This window comes from Chlamydotis macqueenii, chromosome 6 (genome assembly GCF_036417535.1).
Source record: "Chlamydotis macqueenii isolate bChlMac1 chromosome 6, bChlMac1.mat, whole genome shotgun sequence".
In the NCBI taxonomy this organism is placed as follows: domain Eukaryota; kingdom Metazoa; phylum Chordata; class Aves; order Otidiformes; family Otididae; genus Chlamydotis; species Chlamydotis macqueenii.
Window position 1 is genome coordinate 2146924 of NC_141561.1, and position 19205 is coordinate 2166128.

Consider the following 19205-nt stretch of genomic DNA (forward strand, 5'->3'; position numbering starts at 1 on the left):
GTCTCAGAAAAACCCCTCTCATGTTCTGCGTGTTCTCTCAGCAGAGTGGTACTGTTGTTTGCCTGTCCCTTGTTCTTTAATCCAGCCGTGTTACCCCGCAGGTGTTGTACCGAGAGGATCTGGGGACAGGAACCCCAACCCCTGTCACTCCTGAGATTGAGAGAGTCAAACGCAATCAAGAACACATTAGCTCGGTATTTTTTTTTAACTTGAAAAGCAAAAAATTCCCTTTAAACGTATTTAAAAATACTTTTTAACACACACACAAAAATATTCTTGTTCCTCTGTAATCAACTTACACAAAAAGTAATACCTGGTCCCTTTGAGATTCTTTTTCCCTCCATAATTGTTACTTACATCATTCCCATTCCTCTCTTTTTATTACATCCTTTTAATAGTAACTTTTAATTCCACTTTTCCTTTGAGTCTGATTATCTTTTTAATTTTTTTTTTCCTCTTTAAAAACACTACATTTTCCTTTTCTTAGTCACAACAACCCTTAGTTTTGTTTTGTGTGGTGCTTTTTCTTTTTTTTTTTTTTTTTTTTCCCCCCTGATTTTACTTACTTTATATATGAGAACTGAACTGTTCACCCCCTGATCCAAACCTGTGGCTGTGACCCGTGGACCGCAGTGCTCTAATACGTGCCAGTGCAGCCTGCTGTGATGTTTATGGAGCGGGGAAATGAAGCAGAGTTGATTTTTGTGGCTTTTGTGGGGTACTGGAGACTTTCTGCCTTTAGGAAGTCTTTAACCGTCGAGTGTGTTGCTCAGACACTTTTGCTTCTCAGGAGCTGAATGGAAAATAGAGAAGGTATTCCTGCTTTCTGCCAGACGTCACTGCAGACTGTTAGTGTTCAGCTGTACAGTTTTGAGGAGCATTTTAATTTTTCCCTTTTATTCCAAGCTTTGGCTAAGAGCGCCTTTGAAAACCATTCAGTCTGTTTTGTCAGCAAGCTGCGTGTTTCTGTTGTTTGCCTGTCCCTTGTTCTTTGTTTAATCCAGCCGTGTTACCCCGCAGGTGTTGTACCGAGAGGATCTGGGGACAGGAACCCCGATACCTGTCACTCCTGAGGTTGAGAGAGTCAAACGCAATCAAGAACACATTAGCTCGGTATTTTGTGGAGGAAAAGAAGTATTACCTTTTAACTCCACTTAAACAGAAATTTTTAACCTGTGTTAAAAATGAACAATTCCACTCCTTACTTCCATGTAATCAACTTATAAAAACATCCTTTCTTCTTCATATTTTCCAATGTTACTGACTTACCACTTCTTCATATATGTAATTATTTTCATAATCCTAAATGTTTTTAACAGTTCTGCTCCATCTTCCAACTTCCTTTTTCTTTTCTATGTGTTTTTGGTTTGTTTTTTTTTAATATTCCCAGTTTCCTATTTTAACGTTGTTATCAGTAAGGAGGGTCCAGCTTTCCAGCAGACTCCAGCGGCAGTCTAAAAGCTCCCCTCCGCCATGCAAATGTGTTTGACTTCAGAGGCTTCTGTGTTGGATTTGTCTCACCCGCTAAGATAAAACGTAGAGCTGTCTGCCTTCAGACCCTCGCGGCTGCGATCCCGGCCTTCCCTGCTTCCAGGGGCAGCTTTTAGGGCGTGGTAGAACAGCCTGAGATCCAGCAGGCTCCGATATCTGGCTTCATGTTGGGTGTGATTATTATTGAGTTGTGACTGTGTTTTTGGATGCTTCTTGTCACCACACAGGTGTTGTACAAAGAGAGCGTGGGGACTGGGACCCCCACGCCTGTCACTCCAGAGATGGAGAGGGTCAAACGCAATCAAGAAATCTGTAGCTCGGTACTTTGCTAAGAGAAAAAAATTCCATTTTAACAGTGTTAATAAACAGACGTCGTAACCCTTGTTCCAAAATAATGCCGACCCTAGCTCTAAAGCAGCTTGCGTAGGGATTACTTCTTACTCATCTCTTACTGTGGTTTACAGTGATTATTTTAACTTGTTACAATCGTTATTGTTTGTTAAGAGTGGTTTAATGCCCTATTCTAATCCCCCAAACACTTAATGCACTCATTTTCTCTGCAATGACAACTTACGTGTTCATAACATCCTCAGCCGCTCTGTGGTATCTCTGTGGTCTCATTTCTGTAGTACTGACACCATTTATTACTATTTATTACGAGTGATCTTGTAGTTAAACAGCCAGTATGCCAACCCTGCTTCTCTAGTAGAATATCGCTAAGTACCTTCTTTAAAAATGTATGTGATGCCTAGGGCCTGAGAAAAGAACTACAAAAACCAATGCCTTAGGCTTTGACTTTGGTGAACGCTAGCTATTTACTGTTGCTTTTGTTGGCTCCTGTCTTGTGTCTCATAGGTGTTGTACAAAGAGAACATAGGGAAAGCAACCCCAACTCCCGTCACTCCCGAGATGGAAAGAGTCAAACGCAATCAAGAAATCATTAGCTCGGTACTTTTAACAGGAAACCGATTTCTAAAGATCTGACTGGAGTGTTAAAAGTAACCGTAGCAGTTTTAGCAACCTGTGCTTTCTAACTATAAAATAAACCTGCCGTGTACCATAAACCTCCCACCTCGGTGCTTACAAACAAATCGCAGGATCTTCTATTTAATGCTGCCTGAAGCAGGATTTTACTAGAACCAGGTCTGACCTGTTTTTGATGGATATTGTTTCTTTGCTTTTTTTTTTTTTAACCTTTTCTTACTACTCTGGTGCTTTCATGCAGAGCTGATTCCATACAGGGTCTGTTTCTGCATCCTAGTAGATGAATGGCAAAGCTCCCGTTGCTTCTTTTGGGGGCAGCAGCATGCCCCAAATCTAACCCTTCCTGAGTGTAACAATTCAAAAGCTGCGTTGTATCTTGTTTTGGTTTTATGGTTTTGTTTTGTTTGGTTTTTTCTTGGTGGTGGTTCCTTTTCAATGACATTTTGGATACCTCCTTGTATCCTGTAGGTTTTGTACAAAGAAAATGTGGGGAAAGTGACCCCAACACCAGTCACTCCAGAGATGGAGAGAGTCAAACGCAATCAAGAAATCATTAGCTCGGTACCTTAAAAATAGATATTTTTTTTTTCCCTTTGTGCTTACATTTTAATAAAGTAACATTCTAACTACCTACTGAAAGTTGATTTGAGTTTAAAAAATAGAAATGTTTCTGCAAATTAATCACTCCTCTTCTAAAACAGAATTACTTTAGTGTTAACAGTTTGATCCAGAAACGTAGGCCTTTTCTCCAGCTCCGTTTGTACAGCTGTGGGCTCTATCCAGACAACATTAAGAGCTTAGCGTCCTTTAGTGGAGGTGTTCACATTTCTCTCTCTGTGCTTAGCGTTTAAGCTTTCATTGGCTTTTCAGGAGTATTTGACTTTAGCGGAAAGCAAAGAAACAAGAAACCCAACCACCCCACACCAGAAAGTCCCACCTCTCTGAGCCATGTGAGATCGCGGTGCTGCGACAGGTGATGTTGGATGCTTTAAACAGGACGTGCCTGGTCTGGGTGGGGTGTCAGGACTGGGGAGCCGTACAGGCGCAATGGTGCGGTGATACCAACACCCATCCTCGACACCCGTCTTTACTGGGCTCCCGGTGTCAGGGTGGCAACAAAACTCCCTCCTCCCTCCCAGAAAGGTCAGAAATTGCTTCAAATACAGAGAAAATATGTCTTAAGTAGTTCTCCAGGGCCACAGGCAGCATCTCTGAGCCTGTGGAGCCATCGTTGTGGTTGGAGCTGGATAGAGCCCTTCATTAACCAAAAACATAACAAGCTTTTCTTTTCCAGTTTATCTTTCTCACCTTTCCTTACAGCAGTAGATGTTTGGCTTTTGTGCAGTGCTGCATATGATAATCAGTTGTGACTTTTATGATATTAGATAACCGAGTAATAATTTGTGGTCAAATCCTTTATGATTTTGGGGGGCGGGGGCGTTCAGATGCCGGATACATCTCCTGTATCCCACAGGTGTTGTACAAAGAAAACTTGGGGCGAGCGACCCCCACACCAATCACTCCAGAGATGGAGAGAGTCAAACGCAATCAAGAACACATTAGCTCGGTATTGTCTGGAAGAAGTAAAGGGGATATGATAGAGCACTTTTTTTTTTTAATAACTAAGTCTGCGTGGTTTTATTTAACCCTCTAATTTTTTTTTCTTGAACTTAAAGTCATCTAAAGATTTTTTTTTTTGTAAATTAACTTTTTAATACTATTTTTTCTCTCTTTTTTTTTTTTTTTTCCTTTTGTAATGGATGGTGTTTACTCTAAAACCAGTAACATGCTCGTTTTCAATTTGTACATCTGTGACTTTGAGTTACTTTGTGATCTGTAGGTTGTATACAAAGAAGGCTTAGGGAAGGCAACCCCCAGCCCGGTCACTCCAGAGATGGAGAGAGTGAAACGCAACCAAGAACACATAAGCTCGGTACTGAAAGAAGACAGACAACCACCTTATTTTAAAAATAACCACTCTGAACAAAAACTCCACTTCTAATTTAGCCTCATTTTCTCAGTTTTCCTTATTTTTCCCTATTTTTCCCTTTGATTTTTCCCTTTTGCTCCAGCAAATAACTTTCTAGATGCTTTATTTCCCAAGATCTTTTCTACCCCTGCAGTGATGAGTACGCTTACACAATAACACCACGAACAGAACGAGCTGTGAGTTATTCCTGTCTGACTTGCGGATGCCTTTTGTACGCTATAGGTTTTGTACAAGGAACACTTGGCCAAAGGCACTCCAACACCGATGACTCCAGAGATGGAGAGAGCGAAACGCAATCAAGAGAACATCAGCTCGGTACGTTCTATTCAGCCAATAAATGAAAACAGATTAAGAAGTAACGTTTAAATCCCTGAAATCCTGAATTAACAGTGCAGATGTTAACATAACGAGTTAACTGCCTTGTTGGGAAGTATGAAGGTAACCATACTAAAATCAAATCCTTTACTTGCTTTTTACTTTCTGCTGCAACTGAGTATTTCTTCCTCTGTGAGTAACTGCTTTACTTTGGGTTGTTTTTTTAACCAGTTGAATTTCACATAACCTATGTTGCCTTCAAGCCTCTTGCAAATATCTTATTTTCACTGCTGTCATACCGTATGGCATATCAAATGATCACTCTTCAGTACCAGTGTATTTTGTTAGATTTCTGACGTTCTGGATAAAAACATGACAAATCTGGACATGGCCATCTTTAGGCCCTTCTTTGCTAACCTGTGACTCCAGAGGTAAATCCTGACACAGCCCATCCTGTAAGTGTTTATACACACAACAGATCAGAGAATCACGGGATGGTTTGGGTGGGAAGGGACCTTCAAAGCCCACCCAGCCCAACCCCCCTGCCAGGAGCAGGGACATCTCCAACCGGATCAGGTTGCTCAGAGCCCCGGCCAACCTGGCCTGGGATGCTCTCATGGCTTGCTGGATAAATCCAGTAACACATCTGCAAACAAATGTTTACAGAAGCATGATGCAACTCATGGCATGCAAAAAAAAGAAACCCTACAAACGCAGCAGAAGCTGTAGTATTTCAGTGGTTGTGGTGTTTGTTTCACGCTGAACACCAGAGTCAGTGAGGTGCATGTGATCTGTATGACAGTGTTCCCTAGAACATGCTCACTGCAGTCCCGGTTGTTACAAGGCTAAAAAAGGTAAGGAGCCTTTAGTTAAGAAAATGAATGTTTGGGATCAAGTCCAGAGCTCTCCATGTCTCATAATTATGAAAAAGAATTTCAGTTTGCATTCTAATGTTACTCGCCAACACAGCTGCTGCTGCTGCTTCCCCCCCAACTTCTTTGCCAGGCTGGGTCAGGCCAGCTCACTCCTCCTGAGGCAGAAGTTCTGTGCCCTGTGCTCACTTTCTTTTTCTCATCTTGCAGGTTCTTTATTCAGATAGTTTCCGAAAACAAGTACAAGGCAAAGCGGCCTACGTACTGGATACACCTGAAATGCGCCGCGTACGAGAGACCCAGAAACATATCTCTACGGTAGGAGCATTTCTAGATCTATTTTTAACTTCCCAAGTGATTTCAAGTGAAACCTTTTTGCTGAGATATTCTGGGGACGTCTGCTGTCCTTGGCAGCTCAAGGACAATGTAAATATGCCGTGTTTGGTTACCCAGATTTTTAGCTCCTAAAGGCAAGAGTGACTGCAGGAAAGGCATGTTTGGGATTAGGCTCTCGTTGTTCCTTGTGGAGTGGAGGAACAGCAGGGCACTCCCCTACTGCAAATTCACCTGAGGTAAGGAGGAATAAAAATTATTCATCGAAGCTGCAGAGAACAGATGTGTCGTTTTAAATTGCAGGTGAAGTACCATGAGGAGTTTGAGAAAAGCAAAGGTAGCTTCACACCTGTAGTTACCGACCCCATTACAGAGCGTGTGAAAAAGAACATGCAGGACTTCAGCGACATCAGCTATAGGGGCATCCAGAGGCGAGTCGTAGAAATGGAGCGCAAGCGCGTGGACCAGGATCAAGAGAATCTCACAGGTAAGCAGAACCTGGGCTTTGTAACGCCTTGAGCATTTCATTTACACAAAACACAAGCTGACCTGGATGAATTGTTCTGTTTAAGCTCAGCCATAGAAATTCAAATTCATCAGTACTTGGAGATGATGGTTTTTTATCAAAGTCCATTCTGAAAATATTCTCTTATAGCATAGAGATGTGTAAAGCATCTGTGGCCTTGCCTGTGCCGTTCTGCCCATTCCTTACTTTTATTTTTTGACATAATCTCTATGCATACTAGGGAAAGAGCTTAGCACACGTGATGTAAATTAAAAAAAAAAAAAGAAAAGACAAGCCCAATCTGTGCTATAGATTTGAGATAGATACACAAATTTATGAAATCCTGCTTGCCCTTTTCCGATACGCTTTTACTCCTGTTCAGGACAGCCGTGCTGCTCCAGCTCTCTGAAGTTTGCTTGAGCTACAGCTTCTCCTCAGGAAACGCCGTTTCTCTTACAGGTCTCCGCGTGTGGCGCACTAATCCCGGGTCAGTGTTTGACTACGACCCAGCAGAAGACAACATCCAGTCCAGAAGCTTACATCTGATCTCTGGTTTGTTCCGTAGCCTGTACTACTTGTGCAAAACTTGTGAGATATATGTATATATGTGTGTGTATATACATACCTAGGTAACCTGTATACGTGCCTGTGTGCATATACAGCTGCGTTTACACCCGTGTATTTTTGAGTGTGCATCTCCTCCCAACGCAAAGCCAGGGACTGGTTCTCACTGCTTTCCCCTTGCAGTCCAAGCCCAGCGCCGCAGCCGGGAGCACTCCCGCTCTGCCAGTGCCTTGAGTGTCAGCGGCGGCGATGAGAAATCCGAACCCTCGGATGGCGTGGATCAACATTTGTCCTTCTACAGCAACGGGGGCTTCTTCACCACAAGCACAACAGGTATGCGAACAAAAAAAATGCCACTATTTTTCCACATATGAGGACAGATGGTATCCGGAGCACCTGGTCATGGGCTCATGGTCAGCAATTCCCTTCACCAGGAGAAAGCACAGGAGTGCACCTGCAAAATGGTGAGCTCTGGACATAACCAACAGCTGACAAGTTGTATTTCAGGGGTAAAGGCAGATTCGACCCACTGCTGACCTAGCCCATGATCCCCGTTCAGTGCCAGTTCTCTAACAAACAGTACCAAATGTATTTTCCTTTTGCAGTGGGCTACAAACACGCTAAAACCATAGAGTTACCACAACAACGGTCGTCGTCAGTTGCCACCCAGCAAACAACGGTCTCATCGGTTCCTTCTCACCCATCCACTGCTGGGGTAAGTAACTTTCATCAGTTTCAAGACACACACACAAGCCCCAGCTTGCTGCAGGGGTTCCTCTGGTGACCCAGCAAAGGTGCACAGCTCCGAGGTCCCTGACAGCTGAGGGTGAAAACATTTTGTTCGGCTTCAGCGTCACTAAAACACACAGGCACTCCACCCTAAGGTAGTGTGGTACTTAATTACTGAGAAGAAATATTTTGCAGTCTGAGAGCTGGGGATTTTTAAGACCAGCCAGCTGTAATGCTTTTAGAGCACTGAAGTGAGTCAAAATGTAACTTGCCCTGTGCTTAGAGTTTGAGTCTCACCAGCAGCTACAGCCATCAGTGCTGACAGCAGGGATATAAACCTGTCTCTTGTTTTTTTACTCCTTTTCTTAAACCCAACAGAAGACCTACCGGGCCATGTATGACTACATGGCAGCTGATGCTGACGAGGTTTCCTTCAAAGACGGTGACACAATCGTGAACGTGCAAGCTATCGACGAAGGCTGGATGTATGGGACTGTCCAGAGAACGGGCAAGACTGGCATGCTGCCCGCCAACTACGTGGAAGCCGTCTAAGGCAACACGCCTCTCGGCATGAAGCCTATCCGCATGGCACAGACAGGCCTGCACTTCTCAAAACGTAAGCCTGAGAAAAAACTTTGGAATGCTTTTTTTTCCTAAGTGCGTGCCTTATTGTCTTCCATGCTGATAGTGCCTTATGAGTGGTGATGTGCGGGGGGGGAAGGAAAAAAGTAACTGCAGAGCAAAATACTCATGGAACATACTTCCAAAATATGAAACATGCTCCTGAGTACATTTCTTCCACTGTCCTAAAAACATTTCTTTAAACATTACCGGGACTTTGAAACACCTCAAGTTGGCACAGCATCACTGTTTAACTACGCTAGCACTGCCCTCCTGCTCAGTGTCTGTGAAATTCTATCTGTACTCAAGGCTAAGGCTACCAAGCATTACTCTAGCCATTCGCCCAGAGTATTTTTCTGGGTTATTCTCAAATGTTTGAATGTATTCATTTCTTTTCCATATAAGCAATGTTTAAGCTTAGTATCTCAAACCAATATTTAGGTAAGGGGGGGAAAAAACCAAACAAACCCCAACCCAAAAGCCTCTCCTGCTTGCTGAGCTGTTATGCATGTGTTTTTCATGCAACTGTTCTGGGGTCAAAAGCTGTTATTACTTGTCAATTAGTGACTGAATAAAGCTGATGTTTCTGCAGGGTCTCTGATGTATTTAGTCACTCATGCTGAAGAGCAGGAATCAATCCTGCAACAAACTGGCTTTGTTCAGAAACCTGTTCTGAGAAAAACCTCAGAAGGTGACAGAGGCGGCACCAGCCACCACAAAGTCAAAGGCTGAGGGGCTGTGAGTGACCCCAGCAACCTACCTACTGCAGCCCCTGATGCCAGCTGCTCCAAGAAAGGAAATAAGAGCTCGCTCTGTACTGTGGTGTCCAACACCTGAAGATGACAGCCAAGGTAACAGCAGGGAGGAGCTGTGGCATTAACGCGCAGGGCCTTTGTTCAAAGGGTGTTCCCAGCACAGCCTGGTGCGCACAACCAGCCCCAAAGGGAAACAGGAGTGGGGTGCTGCTTAAACAAAGATGTTAATGCTCTTTTGAGCTGTATTAGAAACATCCTTAGCTGTACACGTCACTGCACAGAAGACATGAACAAGGCCAAAGAGGCAGATTTGGAACCACAATAACACTTTCAAGAAAGCAAAAAAAACTACAGCCACTTAAAACAGCTGCTTTTCACAGCAGAGCTCCAGGCCCACCGCTTTGTGCTGTCTGTTTTCTTAACTCAGCTGTATGAACTGGGCAAAGAACATTTACAGTCTCGCTGACAAAATCCTACCACGTGTCCTTGAGAATCTGCTCCTAGCTTAAGGGGCAGCAATGGCCTTCCCCCACCCCCTCCCACCCCTGGAATCCAACGCAATGCTGGGGAGGGGGGACCACCCCAACACACTGCTACATTGGCCAGTCGGGGCAGTATGTGCTGTTTTATTTGTCTGTGTGTATGATGTTCTAAAACCAGCTGCAGCAGTTCCTTTCAATCAATGTCCATCTGATGATCGCTACAGTACAATATATACAGATTAAGATTTCCAGAGTAAAACCCAAGAACTCTCTCTGAAGGTCTGTGAGAAGCAGCAATGCATTCCATGCAATTAAAACTCAAAATCATAAGTTATTAACTAACATTTGTCATCAACATCTGTACATAATATACAAAGAGCTCTTGTCCAATCCATTCATTTCATAAAATCACAGAATGGTTCTCATTTCCCCAAGGAAAAAAATCTTCTCCCCAACAGGAGAACTGCTGCAAACAAACACAGGGAAAAAAAGTCTGAGAAGTTTCAAAGTCTTTTGCCTGGGAGGGTCCAGTGCATTATCGGCTTCTTAGGGCGATTCTTACAAGAACACATGCAAAAATAAATGATGTCATCCAGTTGTGAAATAGCAGGTTCCTGGGCTGTGGCTGCTGTGAGGAATTAAGCACAGCTTATCTCAGTTAAACCATGCTGGAGAGAGCCCCTGTCTGTCAGCATCAGCATCTTCAAAGGGACCCAAGCCAGGCAGCAGAGGAGCAGCGCTGTGAGACATCTCTTTCTTACCAAAGAAAAGTTTGCGGCAGTAAGAACACTTCGGCTTTGAAAAAATAACTTACTTAACTACTCTCTGGGTTTGGTTTCACAGTCTTTGCTATTGCACAACTTTTTATCAAGTTTTCTTTCACTACCTGAAAGAAATATGCATAGCAACAATTACAAACACCTCTGGTAGGGAATGTGCAATCCCACAAGTGAAAGCAAACGAAAAACCCCAAGGAAAAAACCACCATGATACATTTTGCTGATATAGGTGTTGACTGAAAAAGTCTTTTATAGTACAAAATCCACAGTTTAAGGACTGATTCACCAGTAAGAGAAGGAGGTTTTGGGGAAAATCATTGTAACAAAATCCTCCTTACTTTAAAATAAGCAACTACTCAGAACTTTCATGAGGCAGCGACTTCCAGCGGGACTGCAGGTTTTTCATGATACAGTTTATCATGCCAACAAGCTTTTCTTGCATCTCAAAGAGCTGGCTTCCTGAATAGCTGTGAAGATCTTCAGAGGTGAGCTGAACAGCGAGTGCATCCAGCTGGCTCCCAAGATCTGCTGTGGGCTGGTCACCTGCATTCAAGACAACTGGTTCCACCAGATCTGGAAAGGAAGGAAAGTAGAGCAGTGCAGGCTGTGGGCTGGGGTTAAATCCAAGCAGAATGATGTTGCAGGAGCACGTTACGGGTTCTTTTGAAAAAAAGACAGATTCAAGCAGTCTACAGTGTTTGCTCTGCACAGTATGAGAGCTTCTGACAAATACAGCCCTCAGAACTCATGATCCCCTTCTTACAGGGCCCTTCATTATCTTTGATCATTGTCCTATAAAACTAAGGGCAGAAATGAAAATATTTGATCCTATTCAGATACTGCCAGTGTCCTTCAAGATGCATCATCCCAAAGTCCAACTTTGAAACTGGACAGCTGAAGAGAAGTTACTCCCAAGTTCTCTGTTCTCCAGTTAACCAAATGCTTCAAGCATCTTAGAGGAAAAACAAACCTGGATTCCTCTGTTTGAGATCAGGCCAGGCTCCAAAAATGCACAGGAGAATTCAAATAAAAGTCTAGGCGCCCAAATCCAAAATGGGTATCCAGGGAGTTGTCCCCCTCCTGTCCCACTCAGATGAGGCACCGCTTAGCTACCTCTGCTTCATCTTCCATGTTTCTGTACGCACCTAGAATCCAGCAGTCACTACGGTACTGAACAGCTCAGGAGCCGTACCCGGCTGAGATTCTGAAAATTAAGTACTTGGAGTCCCACCCAATTTGTTCTTCGTATGCTTGTGCAGGCTCATTTGGGAAAACTAGCACCTCTCCCTCAAAGTACATAACATTGCTACAGGGCTTCATAAAGTGGCTAACTAACTATCACCAACCTAACACGACAGTGTTTGTTATTAACACGTCCAAAAAAAAAAAAAAAAAAAAACCCAAACCCACATGTTCGCTTTAGGAGAGAACAAAAGCAGCAACAGCAGAACCATCCAAAACCTAAGCAAAAAGCAGACAACAGGTACCTGTTGCAAGTTTTTCTTCATCTACAGGAAGAGGCTTTTCCTCTGCATTATTTGTGGGCTTCTCTGTATCTTCAAGCACTGCTATTTCCTCAAATCCTCGAGACTTTACCTGGAGATTTTTTGGGAGAGAACAAGAGATGCATTTTCAGAGGTGTAAAAAAATAATTACACAGTAGGATGTGTTTTAATCTCATCATACATACAATCATTATTCCTTTTAATAATATAATCAAGTCATCTGTACCTTGAATTCACAAGCTACGTTGACAGGTAAGAGATCATGTTTTAAAGTGCTATTTCTAAGGGGCACGAAAAACTACATCACTCTTCATGACGGATGTTAGTGCTTCATTACGCTAGTACTGGCTCCTTGGGTACCAAAATTCAACTTTACCTGTTGCTCATGATATCCTTTAAGAGCTTTTTTAACATTGGAAACTTTAGGAGAGCGGATGGGAAGAGTTTTGATTTCTGATGTTGTCAGGGTACTCAAATCACCCACTGTCTTGATGTTCTTCGCTCGAATGAGCTGCCCCAAGCCTCTGGCGCTGCAGCAGGGGAGAAAGAAAAAGGGTTTGTTACGCTGCAGTCCATGTCCTGCTGCCTGGCACGGAGCAGGAAGAAACCCTGCACGTGAGTGAAGGAAAAAAAAAAATGCACGTGCTGTTCTATCTGCAGAAGCACGCCTTTTTGCAGTTTGTCCTACATCCATCGGAGAACGGCATTGTAAAGCCCACTCCTATGGAACATGAGAAGCAGGAAAAGGAGCCGAGTGCTCTAGAAAAGACCACTCTGAGCAGTTCCCACTGCACGTCTACAGTTTGTCAACAAGTAATCAAGATTCAGACTGTAAGCCAAACTAGCTGAGAACCCAGCCTTTGTACATCTGAAATGTATATTTATTTGTTTTTTTTTTTTTTTAAAATTCCACTCCACCTTCAACACACAGGAAGCTCCAACTGCTGTCACGGATCATTAAGATCTGTCTGCTCTGCCACGTGAAATGCAGAAAGCTCCCTGTGCTCCTGAGTGCAAGCTTTTAATAACTTTACTAAAAAGACAACTCTAATAATTCCAAAACAGTTAAGTCTCTGCCCCACCAAACCAACCTCCCTCCTTTTAAAAAAAATTTTGCAGATGTCTAAGTAATCACATTTTGCATCATAAAATTTGGTTCCGTAGGCTCAGTGAGAATTCAGTTTCTGTTAAAATGTAATCTTCAAAAGCAACAATCCACTTACCAGATGTTTGACGTAATCTGAGGTAAAATCACATCAACCGGTACTTTGCAGCCAGCTAAGGCAGGGTACACGCACTCGGTAGGGCAAGGCAGCGATTCCTTAGCCATTTCTGTAATCTTGAGAAATACAGAAAAATTATTAAATTAACTATCACACAACTGAATACAGGAAAAAATAGAAGAGATACATGAACCAAAGCACTTCTTACTAAACACTTCTTTGAGCTCTTAAATTTAGGGTTACGAGATCCTGGGGACAGAAATCCTTTGGTTGGAGTGGTAATATGCTGGATAGAAAAAGAGGAAAAAATCTCTCAGGATCGCAGGAATTCAGTAAATTGTAAGATTCTATCTACCTTGATCTCAGAGCGCATTTGTCCCCCGAGAGTAACAAAGTCAGGCTAAACCAGCTACAACTGCACCTTACACTTACTGATTCTCTGCTCTTACAATTGCTTGCAAGTGACACTACACGCTACAGCAACGTTATCTATGATCAATGAGAAACACGAGTACTTGTGACGCACAAATACGTAACAGAATTTACCTTAGCCTGAATATTAGATAAAATTTTAAGACTTCTTGAAGATGGTGAAGAATGGGATCTAACGACAGGACTTCTCCTGTCTATGTCATCTGCCAGTCCTTCCTGATAAATTGGATTTGCAAACGACACTCGGCGAATCTGTTTTTGGAGAGAAGTAGTTTTTATAGTATGAATTCAAACCACCACATGCTGGTGAAATAAGTCTGAGGAGACAAAACAGCTCAGTTTGAAATCAACTCATTAAAGTCTGAGTTACATGGATGATGCTTCACCCAAGGACAAACTGTGGCTTCCTTATTGCTAAAGGAAAAATTAAATGCGCTTTGTAAAGAGCTGCTCAAAATTCCGTGGCACAACCCTGACTACGTACGCAGTGGCTCTGCAGTAGCGTTTGTTACGCTGCAATCCAGGCAGCGGATTTTGGCGCTCTGTTTCAAAACTAAGACTTCCCACCCTGAGCCCTGACACTGAAAGCCTGTCAGTGCCTGTACATTCCAAAAACAAATCTGTAAGGCTTCAGCTTCAGCCTAAGATCATTTACAATGAAAAATACAGTTAATAACTCAACATATTTGGAACTCATTACAGTACAGCCACCACTACACATCCCAGTTATGAACGAATTGTGAGCACCACGTAACAAATCACATCGCATTACCTTATTGGCAGGTGACAGGGAATCGTCATCCTGGTTTCTTTTCACACCTCTCTTTAAAATACTAGTGGACGGAGACGCTGACGGAGACCACATGCAGCGTGCCTGCATACTACTGGGGCTTTCATTAACTAGAACTAAAGAATCATCACCTTCCAGCTTTTGAGGGGAATCCACACCGTTATTCTCTACTGCATCTTCATTGGCTAAGGGCACGTTTTCAGGCACTGTAATTTCAGTTTCCACTAATTCCTCCTTCATCTCTTTATCCTGAATAAAGCAACTTTCTCCCAGGCTATTCTCTGCTGCTTCTTTACCGTCCTGATTGCTTTCCAGCTCATTCATCTCTTCTTCCTCAGGTCTGCAAACAAGAGTCAGAGCTTTGGGCATCTCCTCCAGTTGTCTGTTCTGACTTATTTCTTCGTTTTCTGTAGCTGCTGGTTCTCCACTTGCGTTCCCCGTAGCCAGAGAGCCGTCCCCAGGCTCGTCTGAAACAGGCTCAGACGGACACTGATCTGTTTGGTCACTCTGATCAGCAGGTTCTTTCATTTCCACCACGGAGTCCGTAATTTCGCCTGCTATAGACTCTGGATTCTCCAGATCCTCCTCCACTACACCATTTCCTTGCAGGTTATCTTCAGGTGTTCTCTCCCCTTCCAAGTTAAACGCATGCGGTTCCTTAAGAGGATGCAAGGGAGTGCTCATTGCACAAGGCGCCATGGACAAGCTCTCGTCAAAATTTGAATTACCAGATGTGTCTGATGTATTTACAGAGGTCTGAACGGGGGTGCTTTGGGGCTCCGTCAGCTCCTGAGTGTTCTCAGTTCTTGGTTCAGTGAGCGACATCACTTGCTGCTTTGATTTTTTGTAACAGCAATCGCAGCTCTTTAGTCTTTTCTGCCTCTTGCTTCTTTTGTGGTGACACTCAAGTTTTTGCAAGGAGGGAAGATCACCACCTGAGGCATTTGCTCCTGGTACACATTCAGGCAGAGCAGCTGAGCAACAGTTCTGCACATCTGTCTGACTCTCAACCTGTTTATTTTCCTCTGCTGCTTTCAGATCTTGATCAGATACACACGTGTTGGTAGGTGATTCTAATGTATGGCTCTTGTTCAGTTCCACACTCGCGTTCTGTGCATCGGGTGAATTCTTTGACCCGGCAGGTCCCACAGCTTTGCTAGCATCTGTGGGAATTACTTGGTTTTTCAGGTCACACGCTTCAGATGTCAACACAGCATCTGTGCTGACTTCACAGCTCAGTTCCCCTTTATTTGTTTCCAACAGATTCTCAGTTTCGTTTCCTTGGGAAGACATCTCATGGCTCTGGCTTCCTGGCTGCAGATCTTTCAATTTACCTTCAGGAGAATCACTTTTATTTTTCACTTTTGCAGATCTTTTCTTCCTTGTGCTTTCCTCCTTGGTCTCAGAGCCATCAGCCTCTGAATTTTCTATGCTGGAAAGCAATCCTTGCGAAGCTCTTCTTGTGTGGTATCGTGGGCGTTCAATCTTCTTCTGACCTGCTGCGCTTGAGCTGCAGTCTTGACCTTGACTGACCGTGTCAGTCTTCAAGTTATCTTCTGACCTCCTAGCACTTTTGGTTGCTTCCTCATCAAGGCCCCTTGAAGCAGGAGACTCCTTTGAACTTAACTCCTCCGCAGCAGTTCTCTCAGGTAGGTTGCTTTCTTGTTTATTTGTATTTTCTGTAGTTTTCACAGAAACTGCTTTCTGCTTTTGGGATACATCATCTTTAGCCTGCGGCACCTTTTTTTGCCCAGATTTTTCATCGTCTTTACGTCTCTCTCTCTTTTGGTAGCTATCTTCCTTATCTTGACTACCTGCTGTACTCTCTACAGTTTCTGACCGTCGTCTTGAAGAACGCCTTAGTATTTTCGGATTAGGAGACACATGTGGAACCTGACCGTCATTGCCTGTCACCTGGTCGGATGACACTGTCGTCTCTGGGGGTGTATTTTCTTTAGAATCCATATCTAACGCCTGGATCTTTTCCACTTCTGCTATCGTATCTTCAAGTTTTTTAATATCTAATTCTGTGGAACGGAGAGCTTGGGACTGAGCAAGGAGCACTTCTTCCACATCTTTTACTGTATAAGATAGTGCAGGACTATTTTCCATACTGCAGGAAGCAAGAGACTCCTGTGCACTTTTCTCTTGTTCTGACCTAATTAACAGCTTGGCCTCCTTATTTCCTTGGTGCTCCATTTTACTCTGCCGGCGAGTCAGCCTGCGTATTGCAGTAAATATCTGTTCAGATTCAGATTTTGAAGGCTTTTTATTTTCTTCTCCCGATTTTTCTGGTTTAGCACCACTCTTGCATACACTTGTATCTTCCCGTTTACCTGACACAGGAGCACTTCCAGCCATCTCTGATAAACTGTTCAACGGTGAAAGGCTGAAGGGTCTGTTCTCCGAACTACCAAACTTCTCCAGAGTAATGAAAGACTGCCGTCGGCTTGCAGGCTGCGGTGTTCCAGAAATGACGTCACTTGAAGCCGAACTGTTGCTGACATTTGAGGTGTTTTCATTCCCTACTGAGGGCTCCTTTGAAGACGTCTCCATAGCACTTTTTTCTAATCCCTCTCCAGCTGATGGCTCCTCTGGAATCACTTCAGCTGGATCATTTTTGGACTCGCCCTCACTGTTTGAAGTTGAGCTCTCCTCTGGGTGAGTAACAGATGACTTTTTCACAGAGGCTGCATTCTCAAGAGGATGGTGTGATTTGCAGTCCTCTGTCATTTCATCCGATTTGCTTCTGCATCCTTCACTCTTTGCATTTTCTTCCTGTCCCAAAAACGTGAACAGAGTATAGTAGTTTTGCTAAGAGTATATTATAAAAAACAGCTCCTCTCCAAAAGTGAATAGATCCATATTTAGAATTTACAATTCCCCCCACCCCGCCCAAAAATCTACTATTTTAACCCCCCTCAAGTCCTTACAGCTTCATCCGAAAGCAGCTCAGAATGTGGAAGCATAGCTAAGCTGCTTAAAACCATGGTTCACTAGAGCAATACAGAAGTCAACATTAAGACTTTTAAAAATGAAAATAGTTCTAAAAAAGCATGATGCATCTGCTAAGAAAAGAAGCGTTACAGAAAAGAAGCCAACAGCATTATGATTCCTAACATAAAGCTCGGCAATTAAACAATTCTTAGAACAGCACCACAGTAAGTCACAGCATAAAATAAAGATAGAGGGAGCCCAAGAAAATGCAGATATTAAATTCATGTTAATCAATACAGAGAAAGAAAATTATTCCTGTGAGCCAATCCATTTGAGGGTACATTTTTTTGCTTCAAGAGTTTCCGTATCAATCCTAAAACTGTGTCACAGCCAGTGATCAAAGGGTTCTGCCGCTAATTACCAGAGCTAATAACATGAAGAAAACATCGCTGGCATGGTTATAATTGATATCTTAATTAGCATTAGACAATGAGAAATTACCTGAGGCTTGTTTTTAGTATCTTCTTTTGCATTCTCTGTTAAAGGCGATTTTTCCCTAAAAGAGAAGTTACTTAAATTAGAAGTGTAGCAGAACAGGGGGACACCATTAACGCATATCCTGGCCCCCTTTACTTACAAAGAATCTTCCTGGCTTTGAGTATACTGAGAAAATAAGGTAGTATCTTGTGATGCGTCCAAGTTGTTGTACATAGCAGGAATCCCATCTCTGAAACAAACCCAGAAATGGTAAGTCAGACTTTAAAAAAAAAATAAAAATTAAGGATAAGGTGGTGTCATGCATTAAATCACAAGAAAGCCAAACCTTGTACAACTCAAACTGCAGCATGCATCCAAGTAGGGACTGCTGCACAAAACCAAAGCAGGGCAGCACGTACTACGCGTCCAGAGGCATTGTGACCACACACTCCGATCCCTGGTCCGCGCGGAAAAGGCACAATATTGCAATTGGCTGCTACAACCTCACACTCCAACTGGCAGAGCCGACGGCAAAGTGGATGCAGATCGTGATTTGTCTCTGTATTTTGAAACCACTATTTTCAGCTGCATTAAATTTTTTTAAGTTCCAAACATTATTTTTAGGGGGAGAACTGTGACTGGGATCCCAGCCCACAAAGAATTCATCACACATGCTAACTATACAATCAAACTGAGTTCCTGTCAAGCACCACTGTACACAAATTTTGCTTACACTGTGTTTTTGTGAACAGCTCCGGTAGCTGCCCATGTACAGAAAATTCTCTAATACTCAATTTTGTCACAAAAAAGGATAATTCTAAAGATTCCGTTGCGATTGAGGTGAGTCTTTGGAATAGCCTAATTTCTGATGTGGTGCCAGCGTAAAACTTCTCTTCCAGTTTAGAAGTCTTCCTTCAGATCAGCTTAGAAAACCCTTTCATTTCAATGATTCCAGAAAAATGCCAGCTTCTACCTCACACTGCAAGTAGTCATGAAGTAAAGACAAACTCCAAATTACCAAACTCCAGACAGATAACAGAGTATATTTAATCAAAACAGAATGCGGATCAGAGAATAATTTGGTTGCTTTAAAAGAGTACAGCAAGGAACTTTGCTAGCTTTAAACTTTATGACTTGCATGGAAATGTAAGACTTAATTACCTACAGCAGCCTGAGATCCAGGAATTGAAGTTCTGTCACTGTGACATATCAATGTTATGACATTCCACATTAAGTTTAAAACAGAATAAGTTACAGACCTCTTTGACCTAAGCACTTCTTTCTGATGTTCCGTCAATATTCTTGTTTTTGTTTCTGGAGGAATAAACACAAAATCAACAGATTTCTCCTCTTCCAGAAGTATGCCACTTCTAGTCTTCGAGGATGAAAACTCTCGTTTCAACTACAGAAAGGAAAAAAGA

General features: G+C 42.9%; 2 protein-coding genes across 4 annotated transcripts in view; one reads left to right on the forward strand and one right to left on the reverse strand.

Annotated features, from left to right (window-relative positions):
• Positions 1-8997, forward strand: part of NEB (nebulin) — a 124121-nt gene extending 115124 nt beyond the window's left edge. The window contains exons 146-159 of the mRNA XM_086750430.1: positions 102-194; positions 1021-1113; positions 1719-1811; positions 2347-2439; positions 2944-3036; positions 3950-4042; positions 4316-4408; positions 4688-4780; positions 5863-5970; positions 6289-6472; positions 6950-7042; positions 7238-7387; positions 7660-7769; positions 8162-8997. Of these exons, the coding sequence (XP_086606556.1) occupies positions 102-194; positions 1021-1113; positions 1719-1811; positions 2347-2439; positions 2944-3036; positions 3950-4042; positions 4316-4408; positions 4688-4780; positions 5863-5970; positions 6289-6472; positions 6950-7042; positions 7238-7387; positions 7660-7769; positions 8162-8335 (1563 nt within the window). The 3' untranslated portion in view covers positions 8336-8997. The remainder of the gene's footprint in view (positions 1-101; positions 195-1020; positions 1114-1718; positions 1812-2346; positions 2440-2943; positions 3037-3949; positions 4043-4315; positions 4409-4687; positions 4781-5862; positions 5971-6288; positions 6473-6949; positions 7043-7237; positions 7388-7659; positions 7770-8161) is intronic.
• Positions 8998-9765: 768 nt separating this feature from the next.
• RIF1 (replication timing regulatory factor 1) overlaps positions 9766-19205 on the reverse strand; it is a 31021-nt gene continuing 21581 nt past the window's right edge. For 2 of the 3 annotated variants that reach the window (XM_086750426.1, XM_086750429.1), the window contains 10 exons: positions 19044-19186; positions 17945-18034; positions 17809-17863; positions 14353-17148; positions 13695-13832; positions 13357-13434; positions 13149-13264; positions 12302-12455; positions 11908-12016; positions 9766-10993 (listed from right to left, as the gene is read on the reverse strand). In XM_086750426.1, coding sequence (XP_086606552.1) covers positions 10773-10993; positions 11908-12016; positions 12302-12455; positions 13149-13264; positions 13357-13434; positions 13695-13832; positions 14353-17148; positions 17809-17863; positions 17945-18034; positions 19044-19186 — 3900 coding nt within the window. In that variant the 3' untranslated portion in view covers positions 9766-10772. The remainder of the gene's footprint in view (positions 10994-11907; positions 12017-12301; positions 12456-13148; positions 13265-13356; positions 13435-13694; positions 13833-14352; positions 17149-17808; positions 17864-17944; positions 18035-19043; positions 19187-19205) is intronic. The other variant, XM_086750428.1, reaches the window with a different exon arrangement.